The 16813-nt window shown below is 44.8% G+C and overlaps 1 protein-coding gene across 1 annotated transcript in view; it reads left to right on the top strand.

Annotated features, from left to right (window-relative positions):
* EYA2 (EYA transcriptional coactivator and phosphatase 2) overlaps positions 1-16813 on the top strand; it is a 49632-nt gene that overhangs the window by 27783 nt on the left and 5036 nt on the right. Inside the window, exons 9-11 of the mRNA XM_059480684.1 lie at positions 9631-9720; positions 14982-15040; positions 15827-15987. Of these exons, the coding sequence (XP_059336667.1) occupies positions 9631-9720; positions 14982-15040; positions 15827-15987 (310 nt within the window). The remainder of the gene's footprint in view (positions 1-9630; positions 9721-14981; positions 15041-15826; positions 15988-16813) is intronic.

The raw sequence follows: 16813 nt of genomic DNA, 5'->3' as shown, positions 1-16813 counted from the left end.
GCCATAGGGTGACAAGAAAAGGCAACTCCCCAGAAGTTGCAGAGGCAGGTAACCCTGGGTATTATGTGCAGGAGGGTTTATAAAACCTGTTCTGCAGCTTTCTGATCACTGAATGGGTACAGAATATTTACCATGTCCCTACAGACCTCAGCAGATGGAGACCCTTGTGGCTTTTTGTGGTGTCCATGGAGCATTTTTAATCCTTTGGTGTGTGTGATGGAGCTCCTGCTCCACAGGAGATGGCTGCAGGCTTGGCCAGGTCAGCAAACGTTTGTCCCCAGATCATTGACTGAATATAGTGGGGGGAAATGGCTCAAAATCCATAACAGTGCTGCTGGGCTTTCACAGGAGTTGGGTAAAAGTCAGGGGGCTTGTTTGACACAGACTGACTCGTTTGGTGGTAGTAATTCAGAAACAATATGAGGAGACTGCTTGCAGTCCTGTGCCAAAAATAATCATGACTCTATTCCTCTTTCCCCAGCTGGGATATTTGCAAGATTGTTCCATAACCTGTGTTGTCTAAGCCTTAAAATTTCTCAGACTGAAAGAGATGCAGAAGTTTTTGTTCAAGTGTTATACTGTGGTTTCATTCTCATGCTTTTTGAAGAACTGGTATCAAGAAAAAAAGGGAGCAGTGGGAGTGTTGTTTTCGCTAATTTGAGAGAGCTCTGTGAAGCCAGTACTTTTTCTTAGTATTTTGTATTGTTACAAGAATGTGTATTCTTGTTCTGTGTTGCATCCCCACTTCTTGGGATTGAAGTGTCCAATTGACTTGTGATTAAAGTAAAAACTGGAGTTAAAATTAATTTTTATATGCAAGATACTCCAAAATCCTTTAATCAAATGACAAGGATTTTATTTTAATCTGGGCTTAGAGATTTGAACACATAAGACAGTCTAAATTCTTGAATTGTGTTGGATCTTTATCAGCACTTTGACAGTGCTGCTGATACCTGGGAGTTCAGATCTATAAAATTCCATGCAAGAGCCATGTAATTTCTGAGATTGTTCAGCATTTGGAATTAGCTCAAACTAAGAAATAAACACACTGCAAATGTGTAAAGCACATTATGTCCAGGTTTAAAATCATGCAAAGCTCTGGGTGTGGGTTCAGCTTCAGTGGAAGGGATGCGGCTCCGCTGTGTGACTCTGCCCTGTGTGCTTGCTTTATGTGGAGCAGCCTCTCTGCACTCAGTGAGGGCTTGCAGAGAGCCCCAGAGGTGCTTGTTTGAAGCAGGTTTTCTGTGACAGCCACGTTTTTTTAATGCTTTTGTGTTTCAGAAGTGGCAGCATGAGGTTTACTCAAGCCCTGAGCAGACAAGAGATGCCCTCAGCTTTCCAGCCTGTGCAAACATGGGCTTGGCTCTCTGATGAGAGACTTGCAGTCACCCAGGAGAGGCTCCACCAATCATAGCAGGGCCTTTTGGAGAGAGTAGCAAAAGTTTCTCCTTGGCCCAGTTGAGGACAGGACATAAATATGATTTTCTAGCACTGGAACAAATGTTATAGCTGCTGTGTGCTGGCTGTGAACTGGACTGTCTTGTTCTCAGCAGAAATGATGTTGTGGATCTAAGAAACCTTATTCCTCAAAAGTTTCACTGGCTGTTACATGTTCTTATGAGAAGCTTTCCTTTGAATGAATTATAATTTCCAATTAAAAAAAAAAAAAGTCATTGAAAAGTTCCTCCTTGGCTCTACTCGAGATCCTTGTAAAACCCTGGGTTAGATTTTTTAATTTCTTTTTTTTCCTGCTTCCCTGGTTTCACTGTTTCAAGTAGCTCGTGCTTTTCCCTGCTTTGTTCTCTCCCAGGACCCTAAAGGCAGGACCTGATTGAAACACCATGGGGATTTAATCAAATCTGCTGGTGATTCATGCTCCTAATGGCCCAGCCTGTCCTTTACTACTTTACAAACTGAGAAGGAATAAAACCCCATTTTATTGCTCGGCTGTTAAAAACTATTTGTAGAAGTTGCTAAGGTTCAAATCAAAAGGGGCCTCCCCTGAGAACTATTAGTTAATTCTGAGTGCCAGGGCATTGCTTTTTTCCCCTCCTCTCGCTTGAGATGTGGCCTTATATCATGACTGCTGCTCAAACATCTGAGAGTTTTCCATTCCTTTGACAAACATGAGCCAAAGTGCTTAAGGACATCTGTTTATTTTATTTCTTTAATGAGAAAACCTTCCAATTTCTTCCTGGCTCAGCTGTGTTTATTTACATTTTGTTAGTCATATGTGTGGGGCACCTTGGGACGTTGAGAACCTGCAGAGGCCTCTGCTGAGGGCTGCTAGCAGGCATCCTGGGCAGAAAGGCAGAATGAGCCCTTCCTAAGGAAAACACAGCCCTTGGAACTCCATAAAATAAATTTTCAAAACAAATAGAGCCTAATTCACTCAGTAGATCATGGATTAAGTCAAGATGAATACAATTTGGAAAGGATTTTCTGAGGAAGTCGGAGATTTTTTTACCCACTGGAGGCTAAACCTTGTGTTTAATGCCTTTTTAAGTTAAATTAAAGAACCATTCAATCACTGCAGGTAATAAAGAAGTCTGTTACTTTAGACATGCTGCTATATCAATTATTTAGCTCATTATTGGAGAGGAGGGAGTAAATAACTCCAGCCATTTGATTGTTTCAAACGTGTGTTTCGGGAGCAGACATCTGTGTTTGTCATCGGTGTGAGGAGCAGCAAAAGCAGATCCCAGCAGGTTGGAGGTGGGCACAGAGATGCTCTGAGCTCCTGGGGATGTAACCCCTTGTCCTGGAGCTTAGGGCAGCAGGAGGGGCTCTGGGCAAGCTGCACACGTGGCATTTGGGGCTGTTAAAGGATTATTTTTGACATAAAATAAATAGCAGAAACAATGCTGGGTTATTAAGCAAGCTCAGGGAAAGGGAAGCTGCTTTGGTTGTATTGGGACTGAAGTTTTAAGGGGGAAAAGTTTGAAAAACCAAGGGGACAGGGCTTTTTTTAGGAAGCTGCATGTGCAGAATATGTCATTGTGCTGAGGGTTACACTCCGTGGTGTGTTTCCACCAAGCTTTCCAGAAGTTTTGTGTTTTTCACAGGGCTATCAAGGGCTTTCATACAGAAATACAGTGACTTTCCTGTGCTGAGGGGAAGGAAATGAAGATTAATTTGGTTTAAATTCCACTCCCTTTTCTGAAATGCATGCCACATAGAGTAAAAAGAAATTATTTGTAGCTTTTTGGTCATGAACCTTTTGTATTACTAAATAAAAATAATTCCCATTTATCCTCAGGCATCATGGCCCAGCTTTTAACCTGTATTTAAGAACATATTCCCACAGGACTGGAATCCACTTCAGGCTTGATGGGTTCAGACCCTGGATAAATTAGTGTGGTCCTTGCTGCCTGTCCCCAAGCATAGTTCATTTCCACAGGGAGGAGAGACTTTCCACCCTCTGTGTGACCCTAAATGTGAGATTTAATGACCTGTGTGCCCGTTTGGTTATTGGAATAATTTCCAACCATATGTGAAGAGACATGACAGTAAAAGGAGTTGTTCAGTAGACAGTAAGAACATTTAGAAGTGCCCCTAAAATCACAGGAAGGGTGAATATGAAAGGGATCTGAAGAAAAGGGATTCAGCTACATCTGCTCTCCATCGTGGCCTTCCCACAAGGTCACACTGTGCTGTCTTATGACACTAATCATTTAAATTCAGTAAATTGTCCAATAAACCTGGATGTATCAATGCTTTTATAAACAATGTCTTTATTTTGGTGGGGAAAAGTTTGGACCCTGAAAAACTGAGAGGTTCTGTTTGAAAAGGGATGGTCCTTTTCAAAAAAGCCTGAAGTGGAGTCCCTTAAGTTAATCACTTCTGAAAATGGCTTTTGGGTCCTCAACTACTTTCCTTACTTTAAACAACTTTTCTCGCAAATACTCTCACTGGGAAAGCTCTGAGAGGCTCAGTCTGCTGTAGACTGTGTTATTAAAGAGATAAAATTGCAAGCTGAGCTACTTAGGTGTAGTTAGTAAAAGAGTGAAATGTGGTTTTTTTCCTGAAAAAGACATGAATTTACTTGAACTAGAACTCATGCACATGGTTAATTTCCCATTATTCTGGGAAAGTCTTGTTCGTGTCTCAAATTTTGATCAAGGTATAAAATGTTACAATGAAAGGATGATTATTCTCACAGACTTTTTTTGTTCAAACATGTGGCCCTGGTATTTCTATCTTTGAATTTTTTTATTATTATTTTTTTTTATGCTACCAACCAAGCTGGTCCATTTTCCAGGCGTTTCCAAGTAATTAAACTCAATTAAAACTATTAAATTCTTTCTTTTGGTGACAACTTTGTTATTAACAGATAACCACAAGGAGGAGATTTAACTTGGAAGGCCCTTGATTGTATCCTAATCCGTCTCTCACCTCTGGCTGACACCTGTGGCACATAAACCCCATAGAATAGGAGTCTGCTGAACACTCTTAATTAATACTTTCTTCCGTGTAGAAAAGTAATTATTTGCTCACGGCATAAATAGGTATTTGGCAGGGATTTAAAAGGACTGATTAGTTTTAAATGCCGGGGCTTTATTTTGGTGGGGTTTTTGAGGGAGTGATGGTGTCTGAATGCAGGATCCAGGCTCAGGATGACTTTGTGCTGACAATCCCAATGTCGAGGTAATTGTCACGTTGCCGAGAAGAGCAGAGTCAGACAAGAAGCAGATTTGTTATCAGTGTCAGAGGAGCCAGCTCTGCCCCTGTGCTAATGGCCTGCAAGTCTGAACAGGGAACCTGCAAGGCAGAGCCTGGAGAGGGTTTTGGAGCCAGGGCTGGAGAGACCTGCACTGAGAGATTGCCAGAGATAAACCTGCTCTCTGCTTCCCTCTTCCCTCCAGAGTGCAGGAGGGGAGAGCTGGCTGTGGGCATGCAGCCTGGACCAGCTGCAGGTGCTAACAAATACAGGGCTTGTAGGGCATACTCTAGGGCAGGGAGAAGCAGTGTGTGAGAAATCAGTGTTCCAGGAGATCTGGGGGAAGGTGGTTTTAATGCAGAGCCTTTGGGATGGTGCTGGGGATGCAGTTTGTGTAATTTAAAGGTGGTTTTAATGCAGAGCCCTCTGGGATGGTGCTGGGGGTGCAGTGTGTGTAATTCAAGGGTGGTTTTAATGCAGAGCCCTCTGGGAGGGTGCTGGGGATGCAGTTTGTGTAATTCAAGGGTGGTTTTAATGCAGAGCCTTTGGGATGGTGCTGGGGATGCAGTTTGTGCAATTCAAGGGTGGTTTTAATGCCGAGCCCTTTGGGAGGATGCTGGAGGTGCAGTTTGAGTGTAATTCAATGCCCCAGGGCTGCTGTGGAGATAGAGCCAGCACCTCTGGCAGTGTGGGCTCCTGGAGGGGCTCTGGGGACCAGCACAGTGCACACTGCAACATCCTGGCAGCACTTAAAGCTGATTTGGGTGTGCATGCCCATTCTGCATTCCCTTTGCTCTGATAAATACAGAGTAGTGGGAGTTTGGTGTGGTGTGAGCAGATCTGCCTTCCCACTGCTGTCATAGGGAAATATTTGCTTGCTCAACTCCAGTTTTCATGGAAATTGTCTTCAAGATAAACTGAAGGCTGTTCAGCAAGGTCCTTTTAGCAATCTTCTGTCATATTATTACTTGAAACAAAGGTTAAAAATGAAAACTGAAACAGAAATTAATTTTAGGTGAGGTATTAGTAGCTTGGAGGACATAACTGAACTCAAATTGTAATATTTAAAACATAATTCATTTCAAATGTAGAGAACTACTTCAAGAGTTAGAAATAGTGCATGCAAGTGGCCAAACTAAGAGCAACACTGGCAACAAATGTGTGAGCTTGTGCCACTGGGATATGAAAGAAAATGAGCTCCTTGCTGAATGGGTGTTTTAGTCTTCCTTTACAACACACAGGCTGCTGCTGCCCATGTTTTCCTCGAGTAGGAATATGTGCTGAACAGGCAGCAAAGTTCCCCAAAGCAAGTGGATGTGGAGATGTGGAGCTGGCAGTGCGTCACTGGGAGTGGAAATTATCTCGCTCACAAGGGGTGGCCATTGCCAGCAGTGACAGCAGCCCATCAGAAACAGCAGGGACATGTCCAAGGATGCTCTTTAGAGAAAACATTTCTGAGCAAAATGTTGAAAAAGGACTTATTCTTTGTATGTTTTGATCCCTTGTTGTTTATGAAGCAGCAGTAGGGACTGGGGGCTTTTCTACCTCTGGGTTTTCTCAAGGTGTGCCCTGAGGAGAAATGGGCAGCTCTGAAACTGTGACTCTGGTCTTTGGAAGTGGGAGTGGAGGGTGTGTTGAGAAGGAATGAATAATCCAGAATGATCCCTTCCCTCCTGATGCTTGTCTCCCCCAGGTTTCCATGGGAGGATCAGGAATGCTGGGTCTGAGCACCGGGGCTTTGCACTAAAAGTAATTTGTGGGGCTGTTACATTCTGACCCCAAAGGAAACTCCACCAATGGAGCATGGCAGAGATGAGGCATGTGGGGATACTCTGTGCTGCTGTAAGTTTTATTTACAAAAGGAGTTTATTGCCTCTTTTGCACCCCTGCCTCTCACTGTCCTTGTTTGTGAGAGCATGACTCTGAGATTAGCACAGGGAGGACCTCGCTCTTCTAAAGTTACTAAACAAGCACTGAGGACTGAGTTTTTAGATTAATCTGTTTTCACTGCAAAAAGTGGTTCCTGGAGGAGATTTGATTTCAAGCTGTCTGTGGTCCTTGGGCTTCCCATGCATCAGGAGGCCTTGGCTGGAGGTGTTAGTGAGGAACTCGGTCCCAGGGCTCCTGGGCACACTTTTCCTACAGCAGGATGTTAGCAGGGATCCCTGGGAACTTCCCATTGCTCTGCTGAGCCCACACTGCTCCTGCATGGGCACCACTGGCAGCACAGAGATGTCCTGTGGTGGCACAGGGTTTCTGTGCCCAGGAAGAGCACTCCTCCATCAGCATCTTCACACAAATTCCATAATCCTCCTTCTGATTATTTACACACTGTACAGAGAATTTGGATATGCCAATCTCATTTTGGTGCAGCCTGATTTTCCTGTTTATTCCTCCTTGAACTGACAGCTGTAGGAGCTGTGTCTTTCCTCGGCGTGGGCACAGTCTCTGGGACTGGTGCTTCTGGATGCTACAGCACTGCACATAAATAACTGCAGGAGGAACCCTGGCCTCGTGCCTCTGGACACCTCTGTCACTCTGGGAGTGCTGCTTGGCCTTACAACTTTATCAGCCTCTTTAGGACTTGGAATTGTGCCTTGCTGTGGAAGAAATGTCCACACTGTGGAGGCAGTGGTGCCAAATAATTTCCCCAAATGACTTCCCCTCTGGGTGGTAAAGTGCATTTTTCTGTTTTGTTTTCATTCCATCATGTTCTGTATCTCAAGAGAAAGATTTTTTTTTTCCCCACCCCCCCTCTCATCTACAGTTTGGTTTCCATATTGTTTAGTTAAAGAGAAGGTAACTTCATACACTGTGGAAATGTTTCCTACTCCCCATTAGTGATTAATACCAATAAAGCCAAAATGAAACTTAGAGGATAAATGACAGATAGTAACCAATGAGATTTCCTGGAAGAGTTTTAAAAGCTAATGATCCTTGAAATGTATAAAAATAAATTGCTTCATTAAAAACCATTTTACAAAATAATTTCTTCCTAGCAGCATATTTTCTTCAAAACAGTTCCCCCGTGTAACTACACCTGGGCAGTAAAATTTGATTCAGTGCTGCTCCTATGGGGCCACAGTGAAATGCCCTGGTTATGTCTGTGTCCCTGTGCCTCATCAGGGGAGCAGGTTTGGGGCTGAAAATGAGAGACATGTTCAAGGCAGGCTGTTGGACTTTTTACTTTGTGCCCTTGTTTGTGGGGCAGCAACAAGAATGTTTAAAGGTGAGTGACAGAGTTCTCTGTAATGGTCACAGGGCTGGTGAGTCACACATGGCTGCAGCCACAGCCATTCTGCTCTAATTAAAGAGAACTTCACCAGGAATGTGCAGTAATTAGCTTGGTGTGTAGTGCACCACCGTGTCAGCAGTGTCTGCCACAAAGGTTGATGGAAATGTGCTCACCCTCCCTGCACTGTGCTCCCTGTTAGAGCTCCTCATTGCTGTGCTGTCATGCAACAGCAGGAGCCACAGAAATCTGCAGAGAATTAGAGCAGAGGCTCTGTTTGACTGGGTGGGTTTCCTCCGTGTGCTGAAGTCACACACCATGCTAAAGCAAGGCAGATTTACACATCAAAATGAGATCCCTGACCTACTGAAGATGAATTAACAACAAAAAGAAAATTCTGTTGTGGGAATGTGGGCTTTTTCCAAGTTGTCTGCTGCTGTTCAGTTTGAACAGGCACAATGCTTTTGTGCTGTGACTGTTTATCAAATTAAATACAGATTATTTTACTTCTGGTTTTGAGCTGTTTGATAAATGAGAAAATACACTGCTGGTATTTGCATCAATATGTTCCCGTGCTCTTGCTGTGGATTTAGGAGCAAGGCTGGTTGTCTGCAGGCAGAAGGGGTGGTTGGCTGCTTGGTGGGGCAGTGAAGTGACAGCCCTTCCACAGGCTCAGTGCTGCCTCAGCTGGGAAAAACATTGATTTTCTAGGGTGAATTAACCAAACTCACTTAAGCAGAACTGCAGGTATCACCATCCTTCTCCAGGGGAATTCTCTAAAGGTTTTGTCACTGGGTGTGAGAAAGTTCGCATGTCCTTATGCAGGTGCAGGAGATATTTCAGAGCTGCCAGCACGTGCATCTTCACATTCAGTGGTTTAAAAATGCCACAGGCAGCCAGAGCTTCTGCACCTTGTCCTTCCCTTCCAGGAGGCAGTTTGGGATCCTGGGAGGGGCTGAATCAGACCCACAGGTGTTTGGGAGCACAGTCAGGGGCATTGGGAGCATTGCCATTCCCAGCACCAGCTGCAGTGACAGATGAACCTGTCCTGAATTTGTGCTGTGTCTTGTATTCTTTTCTTTTCCTTTTTTTTTTTTTTTTGTAAATTTTGTGTTATTTGGTTTTTTAAGCAATGCTGTTATTTGGTGTTGCTGCCGTTGGGGCTGCAGTTGAGGCTCTGCAAGGCTGCTGCCCTGAGCAGCAGTAGTTGTATTGGACAAGGATTTTACTGTGTTATTTAGGATGGAGCTGTTTTAACCCTGCTGAGGCTGGTAAATAAGTAGGCAGCTTCAGTGGGGATGGAATTGTTGGTTTGAAGGACAAGTCAGGAAAGAATCACCCTCTGCATGTTGTGTTGCTGGGTAATACCCCCAAACCAGTCACTAATGATGCTACTGGAAATCAATTTTTTGTCTAACCTACTGAAGCAATTCTTGCATAGTTTCAGGTGTTTAAAGGAGCTTTGTATCATCTGAGGTGTGTGGGCTCTCAGTGGTCAGGGGGAGTCACAGACATCCTTCAAAGAACAGAATTTGTTTATCTAGGAGAGCAAAAGAAAGGATGGGAAAATCATGTTAATATTAAAATACACTTGGGAAGTAAAATTACTTTAATAAATGTATCTTAAGAAATAGGAATTTGTAGATCCTGGGTTTGGTCTAAGATCTCCCACCCCCACATCTATTCCCCAAAAAAGAAAATCAAAGTGAATGGAAAAAACCTGATTTTCCCCTGACAGGACACCACAACCTCTGTGAGGATAGGTCTCATGATGGAAGAAATGATCTTCAACCTTGCAGATACACATCTGTTCTTCAATGACCTGGAGGTATGTGGCTGTTTATTTTATTTAACATCTTTCTCTGTGATCATGTGCATGTGGTCTACAAATTTGGGGAGGTTTGGCCAAGAAACTTTTTATTGTTGACCCCAGAGAGGTGGACCGTAGTTGGCTTACTGGAAGCATCACTTTGACTCTTCCATTCTGTTCAGGATTTCTTTTTTTCTAAATAGTCAGTTAACAATAATGACTTTTTGCAGGTTTATTAAATTCTTAAATTTACTAAATTTAAGAATTTCCAGGTTTATTAAGTTATTACTAAATGTAATAATGAGGATATTGCTGCTGCTTCTCCTGAAATTTGCTGTTTAATAATTTTATTCAGCTAAATTGGCATAGATCCTATGGGGGCAGGCAGCAATTTGCTGTGAGCCAAAGCAGAGGTTTTGAAAATGTTGCTCTGTTTTGAGGAAGATTTTGCACAGACAGAGCAAGAGGTTCTGCTCAGGATCAGGAATGTGCAGGATGAAACTGTGGGAGTTTCAATGTAACAGACCAAGAGGAAGAATTTTTCCTGCTGGTGACATGGATAGACCTGACTCTCTCTCATACAAAGCAAAAACCCTTTAGAGTGTGTGGTAAAAGCAGGCAAGGTGGTGCTGGCAGGGTGCTGAGGAGCAGCAGGGGTGGAAATGTGCTGGAATTTGCATCCAGAGCACTCAGCTGAACGGATCAGCACAGTGATGAGGTGGGGATGGAGCTCTGGGCACCTGGAATCAAAACCCTGCTTGGAGGCATTTGGAGAAGCAAAACCTGGCATCCCTGGGCAGACTTCTGTGGGTTTTTTATTGTTTTTTTCCCCTTCACTTGAAAAAGAAAGAATTTGTTTCTGTGCCAGATGAAAGGAGAGAACTTTTTCTGTGCCCGAGGAGTTGAGTGGGAATTTGTGGTTCCTCCAGGGCTGGGTTGCAGTGTGGTCCCCTCTGTCAGGGCAGGCACAGCCTCTCCTGCCCCTGGCTCCTGCAGCCCTGAGGTGTCACTTGCTGGGAATTGTTGTTTCCTTTCAAAGACAAGCACCTGAACTGACAGATTTTTCCTCTTTCAGCTTTTTTCATAGAGGGAGTTTGTGATGAGGGGACGGAAAGTACAAAGTAAAATCTTTCTCTTAGGGATAAAAAATATAGAGCTCCTCTTTGGGAGCCCAGGGCATTATTTAAGTAGTGATAATATTTGCTACAGAACCATCACCTTTCACCCATCAGATCTCAATTTGTGATGCAGCAAAGCTCCATGTCCTGCACTGTGACCCTACAAAACCCCTCTACCTTTTAGACTTTTGCAAGTTTTAAAATAAGTTTTCTCCTTTTTCACTTACTGCCCTAAAATTTTAAATGAAGCAGCAAATTGTCTGGCCTTTGTCAAATTGTGTACATTTGTCACTCAGTAACAGCTCTGGGCACTGGTGGTTTGGTTTTAGCTGAGCTTTTTCAATGAAAAATTGATGGATGATGGAGAATTAAAGAAAAGTAAATGTGCCTTACAGAATTTTACTTTCCAAAAAAGCCATGTCAGTTTGGAAGAATATGCAGCAACAATCACCCAGAGTTACCCACCCTACTCCTTCATTTAGGATGATAAATAAAAGCCACCTTTGTGTATTCACAAAGTGGTATTTAAGGATCATACATCACTGAGTACTGGGCTTAAAAAATGCAGTGAATGACATCCTTAAAAATGAAAAAAGGATTTGTGAAACCCAGCAGAGGAATAGATTCAGTTGTGGTCCCACAAGCATTTCCATGTACATTAGCACCATCATGTGGTGCAGTGCAGGTCTGTACCACACGAAATGAGCTGGAACTGCTCAGGGCAGAAACCATTTCTGACCATTTCTTGTGCTACAGCTGAGAGAGCAGGGGGAGAGTTTCCCACCTGAAACCACAGCAGGAATTCTCTGAAACACAAAAATGCTTCTCTGGCACAAATCCAGGTTCAGCCATTCTGGGGGCTCCAGCAGACTGGAATAACCAGAGCATGGCTGGCCCAGAACTGACAGTGGAACAAGGGGAAAGAGGGGAGAAATGTCACCCATCCTTTCCAGAGAGGCAGGCTGGACAAGGAAATCAATTCCCTTGCCTTAGCACAGGGGAATGGTTTGTTCTGCTGGCTGCAGTTTGCAGTGCTGTGCAGAGGAGAAGGTGCTGCCAGGGTGCAAAGCCCTCCTGAAGCATTCCCAGGAAGTGCCTGATGAGGACAAAACATTTGTCCATAGGTACAGCAAGGTTTGCACAGCCCTTGGTGGAATTTGTGTGATCCTCCTTAGTCTGGTGAGGATGTGATGTCACCTGGCAAAAAGCTGGCTTCAAAATGTGAGGGAGGAGCCTGAACTGGAATGTAACCAAAAACAACAACAACAAAAAAATATTCTGAAACTCTGGTTAGCCAGGGCTTTATCTTTTCTTAGGATCTGCCCAGAGGGGATTCAGGTAATTGTTTCCTGGATGCATTAGCTGAGTGCATTTTGGCTGTGCAGTTCCATTCAGGTGGAGCTATTCAGATCCATCCTCTGTCAGTGCTGCAGAGCAGTACAGCCAGGATCCAGCTGATTCACCCCAAAACTGGGGGTGGTTTTGGCATCACTAGTCCCCAGGGCAGGGGGTGACTGCAGAAGTCTGAGACTCCTACTGAAAACTTTCAGTCTTTTTACAGAAAGGGATTCTCTGTCAGCAAGTCCTATAGGCAAGTGAAATCCCTGCAGTGTGCAAGTGTGAGCCCTGCAAGGTGTTTGCACAAAGATCATGCTGCAGAGTATATTAGCAAATATTCACCTGACAGCAGATATTCTCCCTCTCTGCTCCCCTTTCTAGGGAAACGGAGGAGAAAATAACTTACCCAGTGTTAAAGATCACAATGAAGCTAAAATACAAACTCTGGGCTTCCCAGGGTTGTGCTTCTTTTCCCATCTGCCTTTTGTTCACAGCACAATGCTGGCTAAAGAGCAGCACCTTCCACCCAGCCCCTCTGTGGATATTATTGTCCAGCTGTCTGGAAAACAGGTATTAGGAGCAGGAGGACTGACAGGGGGATGAGGAGCTGACAAACAAGGGGATTAGTCTGTGTTTACAGGTTGCTGCCTTTGGGAGCCATCCCTGGAGGTTTTGTGTTCTGGGGAGTGTTAACCCCTCCTAATGAGGGATGCAAACTCCACTGATCAGTGAATCCATGAGATGTTTGAAACTCTCTAGCACAGCCCTGACCCCCAAATAGACTGTGTGGGCCTTTGTAAGTTGTTTTTATACCTGCATGAGATATCCAGGGGGATGTGGGGGATAACAGAAGCAGCTCTCAGGAGCTCTGTATTTCACAAGGAGGCAGCAGAGGCTTGCTCCAAGCCCGCAGTGCCATTTAAAACAGCTCAGGCTCCTCTAAGTGTGGCTGCTCCCACCTGGAGGCAGCTTGTGCAGCACCCAGAGATATTCCAAGAGTAAAACCAGCTCAGTGCCCAGAGCTGCAAGGGCTGGCTGAGGGCTCACACACTTGTGTGAGGTACAGGCTGTGTGTGTCACACACCATCCACCTGAGATCCCAGCTGAAGAACCAGCAGATGTGAAACCTGGGCCGGGTTTCCTTGCTGCCATTGCAGCACCCTCCTCCTTTCAGGAGCTGGGGTATCTCAGTGTGGTGCTTCCCCTCTCACTGGGATGCCAGGGCAGCCTGCAGGGATGCAGGAGCAGCCTTGAGCAGGGCTGGAAGGAAGGTGCAGGCTGTGGCTGGGGTAACACGAGAGGCACAGCTATGAGGTAGCGTCTCAGGCAGTGTTGTCAGGGTGTTTTATTAACCCAGAAATGTGATAGCTACTGTTGTCACACTGCAGTGTACAGAACAATCCATTCAGAAACGAGAAAAGCAGATCCCTGCACAAATGCCTTTCTCCTGACTTCATGCAGTGGTGCAGCTGGGGTGCAGTGGGCTGACCCAGCGTGTGCACAGCAGCTCTGGGGCTGGAGGAGAGGGGTGCCAGCTGGGATCTGCTGTTCAGCTGCTGGGCTGCAGTTATATACAGCAATATATACTCCAGGGATGGGGTGATAAGAGGGCTGATGAGATGAGAACAAGATGCAGTTGTGTGTCCTTTTGAGAATTATCTAAAATGCTGCAGAAAATCTCATTAATATGGACAATAACTATCTGTCATGTTTTACTGTTGACAAAGTGTTTGGTTACTTGTTTGAGAATTTCTTTTTTCATTTTTAGAAAGGGGCTAGTTTAAAGAAATTAATCAAACTCATCATTGTGTAAGGAAGGTAAAACAAATTCTGTGGTTTACAGAACACAGCAGTGGTGAAGACTTACTGCACCTTGGTTAGCTGCAGTTGTTCTGACTTCACAGTTCTGTGGTACCAGCTGTCACAGCTTTTAAACTCTGTTGAAAAATCAACCAAAATAAAATATACTGTTCACCAGCTTGCAGGCTTTCCGTTCTGCTCTCACCCGTAAGGCTCATGGAGAAAGGAGAGTTAAGGTGCAGGGGGAACTTCCCAATTTTTCTTTCTAATCTTAATGCTGAGACTGGGAAAGAAACCAGAGGAATAACATTTCTCACATTTTTGAGGCAGGGCCTCCCCCATTGGAACAATGAGGGATTTTGGAAGATAAGATCTCGAGCACATACTCGATGCAGGCTGAGCTCCAAGTGTATATTCTGGTTAAATTTCCTGTGCACAGATTTCCTCATTACTGACACACATTATTCCTCAGCTCAGGCTGTTTGTTGCCTTCAGTGTTTCAGCCCAGCTTTCCTGCACATCAAAGGCAGCTCAGAGCAAACTGGGAAAACACCAGCAGGACAGGCAGGACAGGCATCTCTGGAAATCTCCCTGGGACACATCTTCTCCCCTGTAATTATGTGGGCACACACCTCCTGTCCAGAGCAGTGGGGAAAGGCTGCCAAGTCTCTGCCTTATCATGCATACAGAGCAGAAAAAACTCCGCTTTCCTGGCTAAATCACAAGCATCTCCATAAGGATGGAGACATAAGGATGTCTGCATAAGGAGTTCCACTCTCTGTGTAATTCAAGAGTTGTTTTGCCCTTAGATAACAGCAGATCTCACACACACTCTCTGTCTGTTCATATTTTGTGCAAGTGCTATGTGATACTTGTTGCTAACAATTAATTGGCTGGACTTACAATACTAGCAAATTGTAAGATTTTATCTCCTTGACATTAAAGTAATCTTGCATTACATTATTTCAGATTTTTTCCCACAATATTTACTCACTATTGTATTTTTTTTCATCTGTCTCCTAGGACTGTGACCAGATCCATATAGATGATGTCTCATCAGATGATAATGGTCAGGATCTAAGGTATGGGGTGTCCCAAGCTGGAAGCTGCAGGACAGGCAGTCCCAGCCATTTGGAAGTAGCAGGGGGCTGGTCAGAGATTCTCAGACCTGCACTGTCTCCCCCCCTGGCTCCATGCTGTCTGCATTCATTGAGCACACACAAGTACAGAATCCCCTCTCTCACATTGTTGTGTCTGTGCCTTCTCTCAGGCCCTGATTATATTGAGATTTGGACCATTCTGGAAAATATATCTAAATTAGGTTGAGCTCCAATCAGACCACACCAGGTTCATATATGATTTAACCAGAGAATTGTCACAGCTGTCACCAAAATGCTTCAAAACCAGACTGAAAGGTTTCCCACTATCCAATCTGTAGTGATGGGCTTAGTAGAGAGGACTTGGACTTTCCCATGCCAGATCCTTGTTGAAACTTTCATCCAAATTGCACCAAACATTACCCTTACCTGTGTGAGTTGGGTCATCATGTTCATAGAAACTTCTGTACAATTCCATCTGTTTTTCCCAAAGTGTTGCCTGCAGAGCAACAAAAGGAAAAGAATGAAATGTGCAGAGCTCATATTGAGCTTTGCAATTAGTGGTTTTACGGATGATTATTTGAGAAATTGATGCAGGAACAGAACATTTTTTTAGATCTGTGCTGCTAATTGTGCTGAAGATGAACTTCAGTTCTGTACAGCGTGTCCTGTGTGCGCCTCTTGTTCCCACATTTCTTTTCAGCCCTTTCCCCTCCCTGCTGGCACTGTGCAGGCTGTAATTGCACTGACCTCTCCCCTTGCCTCCTGCAGCACGTACAACTTCTCTGCAGATGGCTTCCACAGCTCCAGTGCCAGCGCCAACCTGTGCCTGGGCTCGGGCGTGCACGGCGGTGTGGACTGGATGCGGAAATTGGCGTTCCGCTACCGCCGGGTCAAAGAGATGTACAACACCTACAAGAACAATGTGGGGGGTGAGTGCCACTGCCCAGGCCCCAGCAGGCCTTCACCCTCCCAAAAACTGCAGAGCCTCTGGGGCCATCTCTGGAGGAGGTGCAGGAGCCTCATGATGTGAGTGCTTCACGGTGAGCTGAGCAAGCGCCCCCGCAGTCACCCTGAAATGGGGATCTGTGCAGGGCTGTGGGAGTCACACTCAAGTACCTGGTTAGTGGCTTGAGAAAGACTCAGATCCCAGTGTGGGGGTTTGTTTTGTAATTTATTTGGCAGGAAAGCAACCTTCTCCAATTTTCCAGAATGCTCAGCAGGCAAGCAAACAGTTCAAAACTAAATATGCCCTTTTTTTCTACACAGCATGTCTGGTTGCTGCCTGAAGGCTTTCTTGTATTACAGCTACTCGTTTTTAACTCCCCTAAAACAATACCAGAAATCAGGATTCCTTGGGTTCCTTCATCTCACCTACTTCCAGACAGTTCTTCCAAGAGGCTCTCAGCTTCCTTGTCAGTACCTCAGTGCAGGTTTCCCTCTGACTAGGAAAAGAAAGAAGCAAAACTCAAAGCATCACCACAACTTGTTTATTGGTTAGAGGACAAGTCTACCCTGCATGCACTGGAAATGGGGCATGGCTTTTCAGGACAAACAAAACCATCCTGGCCTCAGGTGTGTCTCTGGCCAGGTCACTGCCCACTTTACACAGCCCTTCATCTTCTTGCTCACTTCCCATGCAAGCTTTATGCTCACTCCAAGAAAGGTGTTCCAGGGAGGTCCTGCTGTGTGTGCTTGACTGAACCATCCCAGCAGAGGGGAAGGAAGCTGAGTTGCAGCAGCAGAGGATTGTGCAGC

This window comes from Ammospiza nelsoni, chromosome 12, assembly GCF_027579445.1.
Source record: "Ammospiza nelsoni isolate bAmmNel1 chromosome 12, bAmmNel1.pri, whole genome shotgun sequence".
NCBI lineage: Eukaryota > Metazoa > Chordata > Aves > Passeriformes > Passerellidae > Ammospiza > Ammospiza nelsoni.
The sequence above is the reverse complement of the archived record's forward strand: the minus strand, read 5'-3'. Positions and strand labels throughout refer to the sequence as shown.